Source organism: Phalacrocorax aristotelis, chromosome 6, assembly GCF_949628215.1.
Source record: "Phalacrocorax aristotelis chromosome 6, bGulAri2.1, whole genome shotgun sequence".
In the NCBI taxonomy this organism is placed as follows: Eukaryota; Metazoa; Chordata; class Aves; order Suliformes; family Phalacrocoracidae; genus Phalacrocorax; species Phalacrocorax aristotelis.
The window spans coordinates 37,192,049-37,215,252 of NC_134281.1; the positions used below are offsets into that span (position 1 = coordinate 37,192,049).

Below are 23,204 nucleotides of genomic sequence, written 5' to 3' on the forward strand. Positions count from 1 at the left end.
ACGGCTGTAGAATTAATATATAAAGAGACTGCAGTACAGAAAGCTGTACAGATCAATTGGATGTGGACTGAGGCAGTGGAGAGCTGGCAGCTCAGGCAGAGACTGATAAGGCAAGGAGACAGGTAACGAGACACAGCTCTGCTGCCAGCCTGGGTCCTATGAGCTCTCTGATGACAGGATTACAAGTCTACCAGAGCTCAGAGATAGATGTGTTACATATTTTTTAGAAAAAAAAAATATTTTTAGGGTTTTGAATCTCTAAAACTATATTTTATTAGAGTAATAGAACCCTAGAGCTATAAGTAGAGAAATTCAGAGTTGGTGGGTAAGAGAAAATAACATTAGAATGGCTTGTAAAGAGTTTTTCTCCCCACCCACAGCACCCTTGCTAGGTGGGTCGTTTCCCCCAGGCTTGCTCTCTCAGCCCAGCAGTCCTGGTGGCTGCAGACACCACACAGTCCGCTCTTTTAATCAATTCTTAGACTCCTCAAGTGCCTGTTTCCTATCCTTCTCAGACACTCTGTAAAGGCTGCAGGATCTTTCCTGGCCTCTCTCTCCTTTAATTGCCCTTCTCTGCACACCATAAACTTCTCCCTTCTGAACATGTCCTGTTGCTCTCAGAGAAGGCAAAATCCTTTTACTTCCTCCAGAGCATTCCAACAAACCCAGTCTGCTGCAGCCCAAAGGATGCAAACAATCATCATTATGCTGCCCAACCACAGTCTTTTAGGCTATATTTATGCAATTGCCAAGTTTTGTTGACTTTTTTTGAGTAGTGAGGACATCCTGATGTTTGAAGATACCTTATATTAGCCTAATATCGTCTATCGTGTATGCTAAGTATCTCTTTTGAACTCTTCAACTAAGCTGTCCAGGTGTCACATAAAGCTACATAAGTAATGTCATTAGTGTTGTCCCTTTTTTTTTTTTTATTTGCTAAAGAATGAATCATTAACTTGCCAGTAAATACTCGGAGAATGAAAACCAAATTCAGCAAATTAAAAAGGTTAAGCAAAACTTGTTTTGTAAGCCTTAAACCCCAGTTCCTGTTGTCTTTCCTTTGGACAATACCCCAGCCAGTAACAGCATTGCTCCCCCAGTACAGTTGCTGCCTGCCACTAACCGTGAGCAGCCCGAGTGCCCCAGGCATCAGCATGTCAGTGCACACAAATGTGAAGTTTCCTTTCCAAAGAGGAAACCAAGGATACACTAAGTATGTGCAGCCCTTGAAACTGTGTGTTCATTTACAGGTAAAATGCCATGCCTTTCCCATTGGTATTGAATAGTATTTGCCAGCACTGGTCCCTCTATTTGGAGACTAACAGTACTAGATTTGAGACACATTTGGAGTACTGCATCTAGTTTTGCACCCCCCAGTTTAAGAAGGATGTGGAACCGCTTGAGCAAGTCCAGCGGAGAGCTACCAAGATGATCAGGGGACTGAAGCATCTCCCTTATGATGAAAGGCTGAGAGACTTGGGTTTGTTTAGCCTGGAGGAGACTGAGGGGGGATTTCATAAATACCTATAAAAATCTAAAGGGTGGGTGTCAGGATGATGGGACTAGACTCTTTTCAATAGTGCCCAGCGACAGGACAAGGGGCAATGGGCACAAGTTGGAACACAGGAAGTTCCACCTCAATACAAGAAGAAACTTCTTTCCTGTGAGGGTGCCAGAGCAGTGGCACAGGCTGCCCAGGGAGGCGGTGGAGTCTCCTTCCCTGGAGACATTCAAAACCACCTGGACGTGGCCCTGTGCCCCCTGCTCTCGGTGTGCCTGCTCGAGCAGGGGGGTTGGACAAGGTGATCTCCAGAGGTCCCTTCCAACCCCTACCATTCTGTGACTCTGTGATTCTGTATTCAAGTATCAAATTTGCAAGGTTGATCTAAATATTTTCCACTAAAGCAGTGGACTAGAGTCAAATGAATAGCTGAGAGAGCATGAGACATCCAGAAACAAGGAAAGTACAAATAACAACTGCCATTGCCTTCTTATTTATCTAGATACAGAAGATTACCATATACAGTTTGTGGGAATGAAGAGAGAAACCTCACATGTTTCAACTATGGCAACTGTACTGATCTCAGCGGCGAGCTGACATGTGTGTGCCTGCCAGGATTTGCTGGAGAACGGTGAGATGCTTCGCCCAGCAGATCTTTGTGGAGCAATTCTTCCAAAAGCTGTTCCTGAAGGTCCAGAGGGTAACGGCCACAGGGGTTTTGCCCTCCTACAGAAACACAGACAAAGCAGTTGTTTAAGTTCAGCCATTCCTTGTCTGAGTCCCTTTGAGGGTCTGGAAGTATAACAGTTTTACTTAGACAAAAATCACAAATTAATGCAGCAAATTTCAATCCAACATAGCACCATTAACTCCAGTGCAAGACATTATTTCTTAGACAGCATTGTATACTTCTACATTTTTTTGATGCCATGCCAATTTTATATATGACAAGTAGAATGTTATCTTTCTGTAGATGGGGGACACAAAAACACACATATCCAGCTGATATATAAAAATCAGCTACAATACACTGACACATGAATATGCAAAGCTGTTTCACTTTCACACGTAGGTGTTGCAAATACACAATCTATTCTTACACAGGGATGGTATGAGATTAAATACCTGGTGGTATTGCAGCTGTTACTTTCTTACTGAATGCCAAAGTATGAAAAAATAATTATTCTTTTAAAAAGAAATTAAGAAATGTTATAGTTTAGTCTGAAATGGAGGGGCCTTCCTCCCAGTGAAATTTTTATCTTCTAGCATATTGTCACGATTCACACTTACCATTTGATAATTTTCTTCCATTGGCTCTGGAGCAGGGAGTCCTGAAAGCCTCAGGGCATTAGGTGGTGTAGAAACATAGGAAGACATTGTCCCAGCCATAATGTAGTCTGAATAGGTAAGGGCAACTTTCTGGATAGTAAGAAAGGAAATACCATATGTGCTCTTAGTGAAACTAGCATTACATCAGGGTAGAATATCCAAAAGTTCAACGGGACCAAGCTATGCTGGCTCTGCAAACACAAAAAAGTTTTCAACAAAAGGTTTTTATTCTCTCAGAAATTTATTAACCCACTGATTTTGTAAGAACAGTACAGTAAGCTATAAAAGAGAGACAAAATGAAAATTTCCACCCACTCAATGCACAATGTAGTTGGCAGACACGTCTGCCTTGTACTGTTTAACTCAGCCAGAAGGTCTGTGTACCACCTCGCAATTTTCAAAAAATCAAATCAAATAAAATATAAAAAACTAAAAGCATATTCTCAGACAGCTCTTTGGTGTGTGTATTTCTTGGTACTTCCAGGTAGAAGGAAAGTACTTTTTCCTTCTTCCTTCCCCTGCCAGGCAACTTGCTAACTGCAGCTCTGGGAATGTGTCGTCCTTACATCCATCCCACTGGCTGGCAATAAGCTCTTGTTTATGGTTCCCATGATTCTCATATTGAATGGCAGCCTTGTACCAAGCATACTGTACTTTAACTGACTATCACAGCAAGGCATTCTTCTCCAATGTCTAAAATTGACTATTTGTCCTCTTTTTCTCCAGGCTAGCAAACCATAAACCAGTAGTACTTCCGTGCTTGCAGATCTTAGTGTACCAAATGAGAAAATTTCACTGCTTTGTTTTTTCAGAACAAATTCAAATATATCAGTTAATAAGAAATTTAAAACCCAAATCCCCTGTATCAATCTATTAGGTTGATAAAGACAACATTTTCCTTTAAGACAACATTTCATCCCTCAGAAAGTCATTGATGCACAGTATAGGGAAAATAAAATCTTTCTATGTCAATCGATTGACTTGGGATCACAAAAAAAAACCCCAAAATCAAAAACAAAACCAACTTAACAGGTGGAAAGGGAAATGTGAAAAGATTACTCTTCATAAAAGGAGACCTAGTTGTCTCTTGAACACATATTTATCATTTTATTTCAGGCTGGGACTTTTGAAATACATAAAGGAGTTAGCGTTTTAAGTTTTCCTGAAATTCAGTTGGATTCAGGTGCCTAATTCAGTAGAGGATTTAGTTGGTTCTTTTTTTATTATTTACATAGGTAAGTTCATAGCTACAGAGGTTTTATACATTGGTTAAAACTTAAATTTAACTTTTTGAAGTATATGAATACAATTTACCATTGAAGGAAACTGTTGAAACTTTTTTATAGATTAATAAAGAAAATCAGGTAAAACTGTTTAATATAAAGAACAGCTCCTTTCTAATGTAACACTAGAAATTTATTGCATGGTTATGAATATGTTGGAACAATGCAATTCCTTATAATGCAGAGGAAGTTTCTCACATTCTTCTTCAATAATAAATCTGCTTCTTTATCTGGAAAAATTAAGATTTACCATTAGCATTATTTGAAAAAAAGGAGAGCAGGGAATTAAGGGGAAGCTTTGTCAGAGCAGCAAATCACCAAATCATTATTAGTTTTCAGACAACCTCATACATTCTTCATTAATATTCCATTGATTGTCTCGAGAAATTATGAGAACTCACATGTCCTTTATCATCAGAATTAACTCAAAAACATTTAATGATACCTATTTAAGCTTGTAAAGCCCTGTTCTCCACCATTCTTACCGTTCTCAGGTCCCAGTTCCTCAGAGAGACCCTATAGGAGATTCTGCTGAGCATCTCCTGGTATTTCAAATTGGGGGGGGGGGGGGAAAGCAGGTGAGCATTCCCAGGGGCGCTCAGCTGAGCAAAACACACATTTGTTTGACTTACAGCCAGACTACTGAGAAGGAAAAAGCGCCCTCAGCTCCCCATAACAATGAAAATGGATAAGCAAGCTGTCGGCAGGACTTGCGCCAGATCTAGCTCTAAAATCATACACAAACTTTCATTTTACATTGCTAAGCACCATTAACTGTGAAATGCTTTACAGAGATGAAATTTCCTGCTTAACTATCTGTGTTTGAAAATAACACAGGAAGTCCAGGATTCGAGTGTACCTAATCAGGTAGTTAACAAAATCATAAGCACATGTGGAAATATACCACAGATTTCAAGTTGAGCATCCTCCTCTCCCTTCCCCCAAAAGTTTCTGATTTAAAAATGTGCTTGTTCGGTGCTTTTTATTTGTGATTTCAGATGCTCACTATTTGCAGTCTTTCCTCTAGGTGTGAAAAGGACATTGATGAGTGCAGCTCTGACCCGTGTCTGAACGGGGGCCTCTGCCAGAACCTACTCAACAAGTTTCACTGCCTCTGCGACGTGAACTACGCCGGAGACCGCTGTGAGATAGATGTAAGCGACCTCTCCTTTTTTGTCTCTTTACTGTTGTGGCAGAATCTCTTTCAGCTTCTCTCCTATCTTATTCTACGAATGGATGATGATCCAGCAGTTGAATGGGGTGAACAGGAAGACTATTAAGCAGTCTTTAAACTACTGTATTTTAATGCAGCAGACGATGCCAAACAGCTTAGGAAAGCAATACAAACACCAGAGTTTTAAAAATTGTTTTCTATCTCTTTGAATGATTTTCTATGAATCGCTTTGGATCTATTTTAATTCTTTCATGTAATTTTAGAACAAATGCTAGCAGATCTTAACAAGTGCTTCATCCCACCTCCACCACAGCATTTCATCACATACACACTGCCAGTGGGCAACAGTGGGACACACCAATAGGAAACAGGCAATACATAGTACCGAGAACTATAAGATATGCTGATAGTGGCATTCCAACCCTACTGCAACAGGTGGCAAAGATTCACTACCTTCAATATGGCTAATTTTCTATTAATTTTACTGTCCCTATCTTTGCAACACATACCATGTTCACTGCTGTTTCTTTGGCAATTTGGTCTCACACCTGTGAAATCATGTGTGAGTTTTTTGATAATTAGATAATGGTCTGGATCAGTGATTGGCAACATACTCAGAATACTCTCACATCCATTTGAATCAGTGGCAATCCTACACTGATATCACTAATCCTGAACCTCTGCTCTGGTAGCCTGTACTTCTCCAATATCTTATACTGAGATAAAATACAGCTGTCTTAATCTTCATCAGTCTTTCAAGAAAGGCCCAGTTCATACATCAGACTTTAAAATCATAGATTTGTTGTTTATACAAAGATTTCTACAACTTCAAGTAAATCTATATTATCTATCAGTAGATATGAGTGTCATAAGACAAAAATACGTTGGGTATTTTTCCTTCTTAGGAAGCAATCAAGGTAGCTCAGTTGATTGGTTGTCTATGGATTCTTTAAAGAATGAAAATAAGGGGCCTAAAAGTTATGAATACCAGAAGGTTTAGCAAAAAATGTAATAGCAAAATATCTGTGTAGTTGCCTTTGAGAGTGTAGACACAATTGAATACATTGTTATATACAAAACAGTAGTGAAAACCCAAGGTTGTTTTTTTCTGAAAAATTCTTTAAAGAAAAACCATTTATGAATGGTGCAACCATTTATTTGGGCGTTCATGATCATATTATATTTGTATAGATTCTGTCTCCTTTTAGTAATTCAAATAGTGTCGAGTGATGATTCCAAAGAGTAAGCATGTATAAGGTGGTGTTTTATTATTAAGTGGTATGGCATGTAGCAGAGTTATAGGAAAGACTAACATTATACAATGAAGTTTTATGGCTCCAGAGACAACAGCTGATCTTTTGCAGGAGTCCTTGAGCCCACTGATGTTACAATTTCCCCAATTCAAACCTGACCTTGTTTCTTCAATCCTACACAACTTGCTGTGGATTGAACTTGGAGTGGTCATGAAGAGCAAATCCCACCTTTAATTTTACACCAAGACACCTTAAAATGTGTGTATAAATGAGATGTTAAGGTTCCCTTTTTGCCACAGCAGGATATAGCAGAAGTCACTGCCTGGGAACCAAGCCTCTATTTTTTATTTCCCACCTTTCATAAATGTCCCAAAGTCTGTTATTTTTCTGAATACCATTCAGCACATAATTGCGGCAACACTAGTGTTATTAAAAAGTCTACTTCTATTTTCAGGGTGAAAAAAAGCCCCAAACACATTTCTTGCACATTTATGGAAAATACCATGATTCATCCTTGTGAAGTGTCACATATTCCTGTCTCAAGCACCTGCCTTCTTATGAAAACTTAAGCACAATATATTTACTTATAAAAATTGTATTACACAAGGATGATTTATTTGCTGTATTCATCATACCAGAAATGTGTTTGGGCTAATTTTCTTATTAATATATTATTTAAAAAATAAATCATTCAGCTAAAAGTTCCTTTCCTCTTTGTAAGCAAACAATAAACACAAGATGCAAGTGTTCCAGCACTGGGAGTGAAATTAATGTAGCAGTGTCAGAAACAAAACTGTGTATTCTATCAGATGCAGGGTTTAGTTATCTCACTGGGAATCTCAGGTAATACCATGAATTATATAACACAGGCAAAAACAACAAACTGCTTTTTTCTTCCCCCAATGAAAATACAGTTTTGAAAAATTGTTTTTTTACTCCAGGTAAAGTAATGTGATCAAACTTACAATTACAGAGAAAAATATTTATTTTAATGAAATCAATATTTCTGAGTGAAATTATTTCATTTTGCTTAAAATATCAAAGAAAGACAAAACAAAATGAAAACACTTCCCTTGTTTTGAGTTTAAATGTCAATTTTCATTCATATGGAGAAATTTAAAATTATAAAGAATGTATTATGCTGGAAATTTTATTCCAAATAGTAGTTTTCATTTAATCATGACTAAAAATGTTACTTGGTTCAGTACTGAAATGAAAAATTAAAATTTTAAACACAAATAACTTGAAATGAAAACTATCATATGATTTCAGAATACTAACAAAAGGCAAAGTAGTAAGAAAATTTTGAAAATTGATATGAAAAACTGATGCTTCTAACCAAAGCTGTTCAAACCAGTTTGGTTGGTTGGTTGTTTGTTTTAATCAAAATTAAGAAAATTGCAATAAAGTTTTGGGGTTTTTTTCCTCACTGGGTTTAGTTCAGCTCCCACATAAGTAAATTGAGCTGTTATGTGCTTTATAGAATGTACACGACAGGATATATTAAAATAAGCAAAAATGTCATCCTGGTATTATCATTGAAGGAAGCTAGAAATCAATACAAGTAATAACAACACGTCTGACATACTATAGCTACAGGCATAGTATGAAAAACAAAGACTACATCTGTATAGAGATTCCAAAACTTTCCTTTCAATACTAGAAACTTGATATAAAAGTGTACATACAATATTAAATACAGGTTTGATATGGATTTACGGGCATATGCAAATTATTAATCTAGAATATATTAGCAGAGCATCAGCTCAGTCTTTCTTTCGAGTTCACACCTGTAATTGAATTCTTTCCTTCTTTAATGCCTTGTCATCATGAAACATCCCCTGACTTCAGAAATGCTGCTCCTTTCCTCTTTGTACTTCTGTATTCTCGACTCCATTGTGCACGTGTACCTAACTTTCCTACCTTTATACACAAAATAAACCTTCTGCCTTTGTCTCTTCATGTCTACTCCTCATTTTCTGCTAGTGACTCTATTCATTTGCTTTAAGGGTGCCATGTTTTCTGGACGTTTGCACTTTACATGTACACCACACAAAAACCAAGGTTGTATCTTCCCTGTGTCTTCTCCAGGAGTGCTGACAGCGCAGCGCCAGGTGCTTCCCAATGAAGCAGTTCAGCCACTCAGAACACTTCAGCTGCAATATTGTGTTACCCATCAAGGGGGATTACCTCTTCTGGGTAGCTCTTGGTACCTTACAGAGCACAAACAAGTCCCCAGATCAACAATTCAGAGAGGAAGGGGTTTTATGCACATGGCTTCAAGTGACTATTATTACTTGGTTCCTCCTCACATACTGTCAATACTTACAAAACTGTTGATCGTTACAAGGTCTCCATTAACATTTTGATGGGTCACCCCTTTCCATTGAGCTATCATAGCCGATAGGCTGGAACTGGCCCAGGCACAGGTCTTCCAACACACCCAGTCAAGAACAGACTTGATATTTCTAGTTTAAAAGGTTAAAAAATAAAGAAACTAATGCCAGGTAAATTAAAATAACTTTCTTGAATATGATTATATATTTTTAAAAGAAATGCAGGTGTAGGACATTTAAAGGGAAACAGCTATAGAAGCAAACATGAAAAAATAGCTGGATGAATAATGACACTAAGCACGATTTTTTTGTTAATACAACCAATTGCTAAAGTTTTTTTAGAATTCAAGGGGTTGAAAAGGCCATTATTCATGTTTAAGATTAAGATGTAACAGCAAGATCTTCATACATCTCCACAGTTGCAATTTTATTACAAATCTTTTTATATTTGATTTTATTATTTAGAACACAAACTCACAGACAAGTTCATGCTTTTGTGAGAATCTCAGTATTCATTTTAAAAAAAAAGAGTAAAAAAAAAAAGTAAAAAACCCAAGATCATACCATTTTGGGTGTTGAGAAGAGCTTGGAAAACCATCATCTCGATATGCTCAAAACCAGAGAGGGATACCAAACATGCAAATGAAAGCAAGCAAACAAACAAGGTCATGATTTTTGTAGGCATGGCTTGTGATGCAGAATCCTGATATTATCTGTAATGGATCCCCTATATTTTGATACTAAGATTCAAATGGTTTTTCAGACATCTGTGACTGAATTCAGAAATACGGGTAATGAGAAGTACCAGTGTTTGGGCTTGAGGAAGAAGTACGATTTCTGAAAAGAAGAGAAAGTCAGCAGTGATGGAGGTACTTGAAGGAAGAGCAAAGGGATTTGCATCAGCTGGGGATGAAAGGAAGGGTATTCTTTAATGTGTTTGGCAAATACATGAGCGGTGTTTCACTGGGGAAGTATACACAGGGAATGACAGAGTTGCTTTATTGACAATAGCTCCTACTTTTGACCCTTATAAAACAGGCTCTGACTGACCCTCCGTTGCAGGTGCTTATACAATTTGGACTCTGCCAGCAGTATCCTATTGCAATTTTAACTACAAAGAGCCCATGTGTTTGTGAATTGGAAAATATCCTTGATGGTGTATGCTTACTTGAGCTCTCTTGTTCCCAGAACATTTAATTTTTAAGAAACTAGATCCAATCCTCAATTTACTCTACATGTGACTACAATATGTTGGTGAAACTAAAAATAGGAAAAAATCTGCTTCAAACTCACAGTGATGAAATCAGGTTTCTTTCTTTCATTGAAAATATTTTTCCTGGCCTGACACCCTAAAGTTCAGCCAAAGGAGCACTTTACTTGTATCTGTTAACTTTTAGTACTTAAACTTACCTTTTATGTCTTGAGTTAGTTATTCTCCCTAAAAATAAGGAAACTTTTGTTTGCAATGAAAAATTCTTCAAAATTTCTATTTCAAGAACCACAAACCCTGGTTCTAAGAACTATAGCTAAAAAAAAAAATAAAAACCACACAAAAAAACAAACCTCCAGCAAGTCTTTCTGTGTTACTTAGATTACTATTATCTGACATAGATCTCCCGAGAGTTAAAAAAAAAAAGCAGTTTGGTTGTTCATTTTACTCTGTGTTTCAAGAGTGCCCTGAGGCCCCATTAGGCTCAAGAGCACATCCTGCTAGTGCTGTGTTCTGCTTGTGCTAGCAGAAGGCAGACGTGTCCCTGCACCAACTGGCAAACAGCTCAGTCTGTACTTTGAAATTGTTTCTTGAACATTATTATCAGCTGCACCTTTGGGACAGCACTTCCTCACAAAGCATACCCTCTCCTATCGTACATGTGAATATACATGAAACTTGAAAGAGGTGGTGGATTTTTTGTCCCAGAATTAAAGTTCTGCTTAAGGTAGCTACTGCTACACGCTCTGATGTGCACCGTTGTTGCTTTCATATCCCCTTCCGGCTGGTACCATCCCATCCTCCTGGGCGCAAGGACATGCATCATGCACTGGAGGTTACGATTCACATTTAATGGCATTAAAAATACACTGATAAGCATGTAAGATACACTAAATATTGAATCTAAATTCAATAAAACTCCCTCAGGCCTCCATAGCACAGACACACAGAATTTTGATTGAATCTGCTCTACAGCAATTAGCTGATGCATTCATTAACTGCAAGAGTTAGTAATATGAATGTAGCAAATGATACTTAATTATAATAATTAATGCCTGGTGATTCATGAATAATGCATTCTGTAGCTATTTACATGTTCATACTTATGAGGGTATTAGTGGATAATTACCATTTGACTAAGAGGTGTGGACATCAGGAGTGTAATTACTACACCATTTCCCCCCCTCAATCTCACTGAGGCCTTACCTGTTTGTTTTGCTCTCATATACCTCTATCTTGCTATTATATGCAGAAATATAAACATTTTATTTTCAAGACATATAGAGCAATATAATGGCAAATACAGTCACACAGGTTAGTTTTCAAACTGCATCAGTTCTGAGCCAGTATTCTTACCAGTTTATGTCTTGTGGTTGCAAAACAATTTAGAAGAACTTTAGGATATTATTTGAAAAGAAAAAACCTAGCAGAAAGCTTCTCAACATTAGGAGACAGCAGTATTAGTGGTCTGCTTCTTCAAATAAAAAAAAAAAAAAGGGAAAAAAGAAAAAATCCCACAGAAGAAATTTACACACTTGGAAGGGAAAGTATTTGGTGAAAGAACTTTGTTCTCTTTGTGATCAATAGATTTGTTCTTGTCCTGAATTTACATACTTTCCTACTGCAGGTGGTTAAGACATTTCCACACTTCAGAGTTTGTTCATTTGTGAGACTAGGATAGCAATATTGTCAACACCTTTGATCTGAAATAAAAATTTTGCCCTAGATGGCTCATGATTACACTCCAACACACAGAATTTAGCCCCCATGAAAGAAGATAAGTTGCTAGCCCTCCCAAGCTTGGAGAAAGTTTTAAGAGACATAGAAGGCCAGAAATACAACTTAGAATTTTTAAGAACATTTTTCTTATCAAAATATGATTATTTTAAGGCAATGTAATAATTATTCTTCTTAGCCTAAGCTTGAACGCTCAATGTTGGCAACACTAAGACAATACTATTCAGCCTCAGGAGTGTTGTAAAATGAAGTAAAGCTGGGTAAGTCACGTGAAACTGAGAAGTGCCACCACGCTGATTTTCAGACAAGCCTCTCACCTACTGCCTGACCCAGCACCAGCTGAGGACCTGTGGGTGCCCCAGGTCACTCAAAAGCTTATCCCGGCTGTTATAACCTGCAGTGATTGAACAGACGGTCTTGCCATATGTGGTGGTCAGCTCCAGGTTCCCCTCCTATGGTGTGGCTGAACAACCCAGGCAGCAAGATTGGGTCAAGCCGTTGGGGACCATCAGACTGATGCCTTAGTAAGTGAGCACATTTGTATCTACTGTGACTTTTGCCTTCTCCAGTGCTCTTGCAGCCTGGTGAGAAAGACTAATATCTACAGTAAAGTATTTTCAAAATGAAACCATTTTTCTGATATTCCCTGTTCTCCATAGCTAACCTCACTGTAATTGAGGTCCTTGCCTTGCAATAATACAACCTCATGAAATCAGAGATATTTAAAACCATCCACTTACATGCTCTAAAATCATACCGAAGCCAGCGGTACTTGAGGATCAAAGGAGAGAGGACTGAACTCCTGTTCAGGGCAGCAAACATGGTCAGAGTAGCCAGCCCATGACACATTCCTGCTGGCTTGCTTTCCCAAGCAGGGAGGCAAGCCGTGGGTTAGGAGAACTATCAGTGGGCAGAAGCCAACTCTCACCTACCAGCTTTCCTGATGCTCCAAAGATCAAGACAGGGAGCATACTGCGGAAAGGAAGTAAGCAGTCTGGTCTATATAACCTATATTCTGTAAGGCTGCTGCTGGAAGCATAAAGGGTATTTCCTGGTACTTCTGATTTATTCTCTGTAGTACCTGACTTCGAGAAAACCCTCATCACGTCAACTATTTGGAGAAAGGAATGTACAGCACAGGTAAACTTACTACAGTCTGATGATACGTTATTGAAATAATATTATTTCATCAATTGAAGTAAGTTTTTACTGTTTCTATTAGCCTAGTAGCGTCAGCATAACTGGGCTGGAATTTATTTGTTTTCACATCATTTGCATGGTTGTAGATCACCCATCATGGCAGAATTGTTACCGCTGATGGTAGGAGCCAGAGAGAGCCCAGCTTTATTCCTGTGCCAGGTCAAATGTGGGGTAAGAAGAAACATCTTTAGATTTGTAAAATGAGCAGCTCTGCTCTGGAAGTCATTGGAAATGTCACAATGCCATTTTTATAGTTGTTTTTCATAGCAGAACAGCCCCTTAATATCCTTTGCTATTTTCTATTAGTCTGTATTCAAAACACAGGATTTAACTAAAACTTCTAAAAGGATATTGCAAGAAACACATTTAATATGTGTCATAACATAGGGTACAAAAACATTAGGATGCAAAGACAATAAGGTTATCTGATGTGTCTTAGCTGGGAAAGACGAGAAAGCTCCTCACAAGGCCAGCATTACGGCACGCTTCAGTGAAAAGCATTTGAATATTTAATGTGCATGGTAAATATAAGCAGAAAAGGGAGCCCAGATGACATATGACAGCATAACACTCTGCAGTATAGGAATCAGCTCAAGTACGGTATTCACATAACACATTTAGTATTCAGACTAACACATTTTGTCGGTACACCATCCTTTATGTTGGAATGGCATTGTTTTCCTTTTTCTCACCTTCTGATGTTTTCCCTGTAGACTCACATTCATACCACATGGGCATTTACTTCAGTCATTGCTCACTTTATAAGACATTCATGCACTCCATATCTGCATTGTTCAGATACTAAATTTCACATCTTTTTTGTCAATATGGTTCGTGAGACTTAAGGTTCTTTTCTCTTTTATCTATTTTTTTCTACCATCAAAAAATGAGCAAGCTTAGCACTGAGGGAAAGTGTTCTGAGAGTTGCTTTAGAACAATTAACTCATAAAAATAATACTTTACTCTTCTTTCTTTTTTTTCTTTCTTTTTTCTATTTTTTTTCTTTTCTCTTTTTTTCTTTTTTCCTTTTTCTTTTTTCTTCTTTATTTTTGTAAGAGCAGGAACAAATACTTCTGTCTTCCACTTGTCTCTGTAGATAAAAAGTGTAACTCTGATCTCATCTTAAGGACTATTGAAACACAAACAATTTGGTAATTTGGGTATTTCTGGCTATTTCTATGATCTAATGCCAAAACTTTGCATGTTTCCATTTATTTTGTTTCTAAAAATACAATAGATGAGAAAATTATTTTGCTACAAATATTGAAAAGTCTTTTCTTTGTATTTTGGTGTCTGTTTTCCACTGAAAATGGAAATGAAGCTATGTTCAGCGGTAAATTTTTGAAACTTTGCTTTTTAAAAAATGTGGATGTTTATCTAGAAAATAGCAAAACGGCAGTAATACCCCAACAGCGGGCATTAGTCACTTACTCACTTCCACTTTTGCACAGTAAGAAGTTTTTTAATTGCTGGGCAGCTTGTCCAAATACTGACTGAAACCAGACCGTAAATCCGTTTTAAATCCATAAATTCAAATAACTTAACTGAACAGAAGTTTCTAAACAAAAGAAAACTCCAACCTCAGTTTCAAGCTGAAAAATATAGTTCGGGTTTTCACCCAAGTGCTTGCTTACGAAAGAAAAGGAATTGGGCAGAAGTTAAGGAGTTAATGGTGGAAAAGTTAACTTATACTGAGTGCATGGTGCCAACAATCTCTTGGGATTCAACGTTTGTCCTCTTCACTAAAATGAACAGAATTGAAACATGGGTGTGAAGCTTTACATGGAATTTATTGACAGATCAGGACCAATATGGCTTCAGAGGAAGCTCATTCACCACCATTACAATTAGAAAGACCAAGAGTTACCTGCACCTTAGATATATTTACATATATAAAGGATGCCAGATAAAGGGTAAATACGGAGTTTTCCCGTGCTTACTGATGAAGCACTTCAGCAAATCTACTCACATTTATTCAGGTGCCTGAATGGGAACCATGGTCCTCAGTTCCAACCACTACTTTATTTAGACAGCGATAGTCCTATAGCTCCTGAATGCTATGGACATATCACTTTAGCGTAACAAATGCATCTTGTAGGCTAGTGTTAATGTCTCAGAAACTAATTAGATGCTTAAGATTATTGTCAAAGGTCCATAGAATTATGTTGTTTCCAGATAAAACAAGGCTGCCTATATATCTCTTGATGAACTCTGCCTCTGGAGTACATTCTTGTGCAGGGTATTTTTCAGTTCTCATTGTGAAATTCCATTCCTAATAACATCTAAAAACCTTTTGCACGCTTTACTAGGCTTATAGAATATTTTTCCACTAAAAAGCAATAGAAGGAACTCCTGTTCTTGAAGATCTGAAAAAATATTTTAGTTTTAAATTATCAGGAACACTTATCTTGGATACACATAGCCACTTAAATGACAGGCAGAGCTTGTTACACAAATGTCTGAGCTTTGTACCGAACTAACTGTGCAGCAAATAAAACAGTCAGATTTATTCAAACAATTTTTGATAGAAAAGAGTAGTAACTTTTGAAGAATAATAAGAGAACCCAAATTAAAAAATGTGATACTGCTGTAATTCAGTGGAAAGGAAAGCTTTACAAACCTTTGTAATTAGTTAATGTGAGAAGATTTTGCACTGCTGCAGACATCTTTATTTGTTGGTGGACCCTGTGAAATGCTAGGGTAGGGATTTTGGGGATTCTCAAGCGCATAAATAGTTTGGGGTCTAATATATACATGACTGAAATAAATTGGAAGATTTCTTGTTATGCCAGTGTCTACTGGACTAGGCTCTTGGCTACTGGATTTAAATTTGCTAAACTAGTGGCTCTGCAGAGGGTAATCCCAGAAACCAGCTTGGAGCCTAAGGGAGGCCCGCACTGCTGCTGCAGCACTGCTAACGCTGTGCTCTTCTTACGTCCCAAGGGACAGGACTCTTTTTGCCCTCTTGTCCAAGAAGTCTGGTCCTCTTATCTGGGCAGGCTCGAATCCCTCAGTGAAATGGCAGCGTAGGGATATGTCTCCTGCCTGGAGTTTATATAGTGATGTAACTATTACCTTTTTTTATCCCAAAGCGTACTGTTTGGGGAACTTATGCAGCATATTGCACATGAGGGTCACACGAGACATTGTGCTCTATCTCACGGAAAATTTAATTTGGTCCTTTCTTGTTTCATTGTTTCCTTTAATCAAACATAGAGCTCATTCAGGCCAAAAGAAAATGCTTGATTTCTCTACATATGAAAGTGTAACACATCCTTCATGGTAGACCTAAACCCACTAGTAAAAGCTGGTATCTTCTGTCACTTTCTGCAGATTTGGAAGTTGTTATCCCCACACAAACTTTTCCCCATCCTTTCAGTATGTGACGTTGTTAGGGAACCTTACAGCAGGTTGCTGAGGATGTCTCTGAAGAAGCCAGAGCAGAGATGAGTCCCAAAGAAAACCTCAGTGCTGTCAGTGTTGCCTAACATTCCAAAAGCCACCAAAAAAAGGTGGGTTTGGAGGAGGTCCTGGACACATAAAGTGGTACTGAGGGAAATGAAATTACTGCACAAGTCAGAAAACTGCAAGTAAAATGGATTTGTAAAAATCATACAGATGGGGACAGTACTGAACACCTGGAGTCTATCTTGGCTCAGTAAGAATGACTTCATTATTTTAAGTGTCTGCTTGTGGCACATCTGTAAGGTACAGAAGTGTTGTTATCTTATCCTTTACTAGGAACTGAACAGAATGTAGAGACTAAAAACTTACCCAGGATATTTTAACCAGGACACTTCAAAAAATAAATAAAGCATTATATAAATATATAAATAAAGCATAAATAAACCTGTTGCTGTCTTTGAAATAGTGAAGCTCTCTAGATGGAGCTCACATGGAAGTTATATTTCCCTTCAATAGTCAGCTCCCCTGGCCCCCCTGAAGAAGCACTCAGGTCTGATGCACTGGCTGGTTGGAGGGTAACTGGCCTAGAACCCCAAAACAACATCTTTCACCTTGAATTCCTAGCTTGTGATCACTTTTTTTCATCCTCTCCCAAAACCACTGATGAAAAAGGAAGCCAAAGTATTTTCCCTGAAAAAAATGCTAATGCATGATATTTCTGCCAAAATTGTATATAACTTGCTTAATTTCATGGTTACTGGTTACCTTACTGATCTTGAAACAAGTGTGAGATTAGAAATGTTTTAAGGAAGCATGCAAGTACCAATCAGAAGAGTTACTTGACACCATAAAGAATCATCTTGGAAATCACTGATTAAATTATTACTTGAATTAAATAGCTTATTTATGGTTTAAAAAGTAAAGACAGTGAATAAGCAAAGCTCAGGGTCTGTGGGACTTCAGAATGGGATTATGGCAGGGAATGAACTATCTCCCAGACCTTGCCAGTTCTCATTCTCAATGGGAGTGTTAGAGCCTGGTCAGGGCTTCACTACCCTGACATGACTACTAGGGACTGATCACAGGTGTTTTTGTGCAGGCAGTCTTTAGGCAGTACAAAGAGATTAAATTCAATTACCTTTTCCACCTTGGGTTGCCTAACTGTCTCTAAGCGTGTCTCTACTTCATGCTTCAGTTTCCCTCTCTGACAAAAGGATATTGGCCTGCTTTAAAGGGGATCTCCAAACTGAAAGCTTCTCTTTAAGAAATAAAGAAATAAGGCATCAAGGATGGAGCTGAGAAGGAAGAACCACTTAGGCTATCTGTTCAACAGAGGACAACTCTGGTATCTGAGAAAGGTGGAATCAAAAGGTGGGTTGTATCAGAAATAGTTTACAACTGCAGCTAAAGGTGGATTTTTACCTGACTCTACAAATTGTATTGAGAAGCCCCCAGATCTAAATTAATCTTCTGGTTAGAAGCAAGGTTGAGTTGCACTCATAGTCAATCTGCCTTGCCTGGAACACCAGAGATAAATTCAGTGAGCTGAGCCAGCAGACTTTTTTTCCTATCTCTAAGTAGTATGATCTTCATGAAAAATCTTCTGAAATTGTAGAAAATCATCTTAAAAGAAATACATTGACAAGGCTGCCACTACTTCCTAACATGTTAGAGTAAATCTCTCTAATTTGAAGTACAATGTATTTTCTGTTAGTTATCTTTAGGTGGCAGTAAGGTAAAAGCATGGAGCAGACAATTAGGAGAAATCCCTAATGTCTGCTGAGAGACCTTTTTCTCATGTACTGCGCTGACTGTAACATAGAAAGAGACTTCATAAACCACTTGCATCCTTAGCAGATATCCAAAAAGCAGTTATAAGAGTTGGATTCACCAACATCACATTCAGAGGCAAACCTGTTGAATACCAACAATAGTAATACCGTGATAATATAATAGGTATGCAGTTACTTGATTCAAGAATCCCTGAGGACAGAGGTAAGGTTCACAGGTACAGACAGACTCATGTGTTCCCATCAACAGATATAAGTAGACTAAAAAGGGCAAAAAGCCACAAGAAACAATAAGTTCACTGACAAATAAAACATCTGGATCAAGATTAAAACAGGGTGCCAAGGAGTAGTTATTGACATAGAGGTTTATAGATTTTTCTTCCCATTTACACTTTTCATGTATGCATCTTCCAAAGTCTTTCCTGAAGCTAAAATGTAATGGTGTTTGTTGTCTCTAATCAACTTTCTACCAGAAAAAAAGCCAGTAGTATGAAAACATACTCAAAATTTTTATCAAGGAATATAATTAGCTAAGTAACATGACAGTGTCATGTAGCGTTCTGAGGCAAGTATTATGTAGCCAGTAAAGGTCTATCTTATACCATTAATATTTACAGTTGGAAGCACGAGATGGCTGCAATCTAAGTGCTGCACCCAACAAAGGCTAGCTGTTGACTTGATACCTTGTTGTCTGACAGTGTGAAACAGCCAAATAGCTACTTACTTCATCACCACTTGACAGCATAATATTAATGCTAGGTAGCAACACATGGCTGTTTTGCAGGAGCTTAGCACCAGATAGGAAGAAGAATTTCATGGAACAGTTTTGAGATTGTAGGCTTAGCTTATTAGCAGAGAAGTAGGGATGGAAAGTGTCTGGCACTTACAAAACAAAACAGGAATCATAACTCTGTCTCTGCTCTACCGTACACCACTGACCCACCTATTACACACCATTGGACAGAGCAGTTTCTTATTTCCCCAGGAAGTGGGAAGAGGCAAGACTGACAGTTTCAGCCCAGGTTGCACCAATTCTTACGGAGGACCAGGACCCAGGGGAGATAAACAACCCTGCTTCACATCACCACAGTCAGGGACCAGAGCCCACAGAGGGTGGCTGCATCTGTATGTGATGTGAGCCTTCAGTAGGTACTTGGTGCTGTCCACGAAGGTCTGATTATAGAAATAAAAGAATATCTACCACTAGCATCACTAAGTAAAGAAGAGATCTCTCACCTCAACTGGTGTGTACTGGAAAGTGGAGTTCTGAGTAACCAGTTCTATGCCCACAATTCACATTTTGCAACTCTATTAAAGTAAAGCAAAATTGATAATGCACATGCAAATCACACCTAGTGAAAACAATGCACATGGACACATATTAGTGAGGAGAAACAACATGCAGGTATTCACTTAAACGAGCTTTGCGCTTTCAGATTGTGAATACCTCGGCAATAATCCTCATACTTTTCCCCTAATACAGAAAAGATCGGAATCTAGATTCAGAGAGCAAAAGAGAGAGAGTATATGTGCAAAAATCAGAAAATCAAAAGTTTGCATTAGAAATGAGTTAGTTTCACCCTTGGCATAGCTGCCGGTAGCCTATGCTATTACTTCCTGCCTTGTTCTCTTATCCAAATACTGTCACTCGCATCAGCCCCAACTTGAATGTTATAACATCATCCTTCACATGCTGATCTGCTCAATGCCTATGCAATTAATGAAGAAAGCGGTTTTGAAATTCTTTCTTCTTACTCACGATTCTATTTCTCTCTGCCTACTGAATCTGTCTTCACCTCTTTTCCTCAGGAGCTGTCCTACCCTCATCTTCAGCGCTGTAGCATCTTTTCCTATTCTTCTCCTTCTTTTGGGTTTAACCTACTGACCCCTTCCTGCTCACTTCTCTCTCCCATGACAACAGGAGCAGACTTCCTCAAAAGGCCACTACTGTGTGTTCTTCCTCTTCAGGAGTAGTTTCTACTGTGGATCTATAGGGATGCAGTAAACTCAACCCAGCTACGTGCAGGGCAATGACAGAAAGTTTGTGGTTTCAGTGACAGTTTTTTTGATTTTAAATATCATCCATTCTGTCCTACAAGATGCTTGCCTGCTAAGGCTTTTATCCACCACCAAGATTTATTCCTATAGAGTCTGCTGTCTCGAAGCTGTAATGCAGTTATGCCCTATGGAGAAGCACCCCCTGAAACACTGTGCTGCTACCCATGTACAAAAATAATCCTATATGATATCCCAAAGCGTTCCTCTGACTGGAAAGGGATGTTACACCCCAGAGACTGACACCTTTACTAAAACATTTGTCTAGTCTGCAATTTAGCAGCTATGGGACAAACTCCTCCTCAGCATGGTTTGCCTGGATTTGCACCAGCTATAGATTTTCCGTCTTATCCTGTCAGATTGCAGCAGATGGTGAAGTTCCTACACCAGAGGCTGTCGATAGAATTTTAAAAGGCATCTCATAACAACACATCGGAGCTGCACATTTAATCTGTGCTGTACCACTAATATGATCTTAAAAAGATCTGGAGCACACTTACAAAATTAGCACTGGCAGTTGCTGCAGAAATGCTATCAAGGAGTCTTCTCAAAGCCCACAGCTTAATGAGAGCTTACCTCCCAAACTGCCAGCCAAATCACTTCTCTGTGTATAACCAACACTCCGCTGTCTGAGCAAAAAGGCATTTAATACTCTGTCCTGTGAGATATTGATCCAGCAAAATGTTGGATGGAGATTTTAAGGGGCTAGTTATGTAATTCTGGCTTTGTTGGGTCCATGGCTGAGCTCACGTAAAGTACAGTGGCCAAGACCAGAAATATTTCTTCTGCCTAAGACAGACCATCCTAGACTTACTAAACACCACTGTTTTCATGGCTGGACCTCCTCCATTAAAGAGTTATATAAGTCAGACGTCAATACTACAAGTAGTTAAAGAAATTGTAGTTACTGTATGGAGCCTGTTCTTTAGAGATTAATTCAAAAAAGTGAGTTTGTGAGTCTGAAATCCACATCCAAAAAGCTAATATTGTAAATAGAAGGCTACCTGAGACAAACCTTACAGCGAGTACTAGCATTAAGGAGGAGGAAAATTGTTTTGACTTAAACACAGCAAGTGTTTCCATGTGATCCAGGAGTGGTCCTGCAGCCTAATGTGGGGAGAGAAGGTCCATCTACGCTGATCTTACTGGAAAATAAAGACTAATGCGAATCACACCCTTGTTTAACTGAAGTTTGCTTTACAATTTAGTTGCAACACTTTAGAGAGCTCCATCTCCAATATCTTGCTCCATTATCATTAGAACAAATTTCTTGTCAACTTCTATAGTGTCACAACAGTGTGACTTCACGTGTCAGGAGGGAGGCTGTCAGCATTTCTTAATGAGGCACTTTCCTTTGCAAGTCCAGCTAAATCCTAGACTTCAATCATCTCCATCTTCCTCATTTTCTCATAGGACACCACAGATGTAACTCTTCCTTGATAAAAAAGATTGCGTTTTTCTGATATATAACTGGTCAGTCCAGATGATCAATTTATCATTATAGCTTCTAACACGAATTTTCTCTCTGCATTTCCACTTTGATTTCAAGAATTGTCAGACAAGTAAAAGTTGACATTTTCCAGGAAGGAATTCATTCCAGCTGTCATATTTCAACCAAGATGAACTATTCAAGCTACATTTTATAGATGAACGTGCGCTAGTTAGAGGTGGTAGTGAATGAAATTTCTTCAGAGACATTTTAAGAAAATATTCAGACAATAACATCCACCAGAAAATACAGAAATAAAAAACAGATTACTTACATTCTTCTTCAAGGTGAGCTGCCTATATATACATTATACAGTGGATCTTCTGCACACATCAGATGTAGTCACCTAAGTTTTGTCTTCAGCAATGTCCATAGAGGTCTCATTCAGGCCATCCAGCAATGGGTCTGTCTTTTCCTGCAGATATCAGGAAAACAACTCAGAAGCTGATGGCAGAAACAGCAATGGAAATGACAAAAATTCAAGACTATCTACAACTCTGTATGTAGTGTAGATACCTTTTCAGAGGACTACAGAGATAGATGAGGGACAACAGGATAGTCTCGTCCTAGGTGACATGGTATCAGAGAAAGAAGTTCCCAAGATGTGGCAAGAAAACCAGTCACGCTTACCTTGGGGTGTAACCTGGCACACGGAAGGCAAAGCTACCTCTGACCAGCACAAGAACCAATACGTGGCAACTACAGGCTAGCCTGAACTGGAGCTATGGGCTGGCTGATTGCAGGGGCGAGCAGTCACATCTTTAGGCCACAGAGATCTTCATCAGGTATTCGAGGCTCCAAGTCTGACTCAACTCCTTCTACAAACCAGCCTTGTTCTTATTTGTTAAGGAAGAAAAACTAGATAGAAACCCTGCAGCAGTCTGTCTAGGTCAGTTTTTTCTCTTGATTTCTGCTTCTTAGTTTCAGAGAATCCAAATGCTTTTCTTACCAGATAATCCTGAAGCTTGTTATGCACCAGGCTTAAAATATAGAAAATACTGCACCTTTCAGCAATGACTTCCTTCACACACAGAGGCAAGGAGAAGAGCTGTTCAATGTTGCTGCCACAGAAAATGCACTTTTGAGGCCCGCAAGATAAACTGAAGAGATATAAGGTGTGCAGAAGGAAAAGGAGTTGGTGGCCTCACTAGTGATAAACACTGGAAAATCATCTAAGGTGTGCCACAGACGCTAAGCGCTGCCTCCTTTGTTGCCACAGGTACCAAAGTAGAAAGGAATAAATTATTCAAGTGCCTGAATGATAACTGTATAGGCACACTCAGCACAGATGACTGCCCACATGGACAACAGCATGAAGAAGGAAACCAGAAAAACGCATAAAGAGGATAAAGCAGTTAAAGGAAATAGATGATGTGTACAGAATTCTAAAAATTGTTTGCCATTTCCAGTGGCCTGTGCAGTGTTTGGCTCAGATGGACATC

The 23,204-nt window shown here is 38.6% G+C and overlaps 1 protein-coding gene across 1 annotated transcript in view; it reads left to right on the top strand.

Annotated features, from left to right (window-relative positions):
• The window catches only part of CRB1 (crumbs cell polarity complex component 1), a 109,188-nt gene that overhangs the window by 79,573 nt on the left and 6,411 nt on the right, over positions 1-23,204 (top strand). The window contains exons 11-12 of the mRNA XM_075095511.1: positions 2,004-2,132; positions 5,141-5,267. Of these exons, the coding sequence (XP_074951612.1) occupies positions 2,004-2,132; positions 5,141-5,267 (256 nt within the window). The remainder of the gene's footprint in view (positions 1-2,003; positions 2,133-5,140; positions 5,268-23,204) is intronic.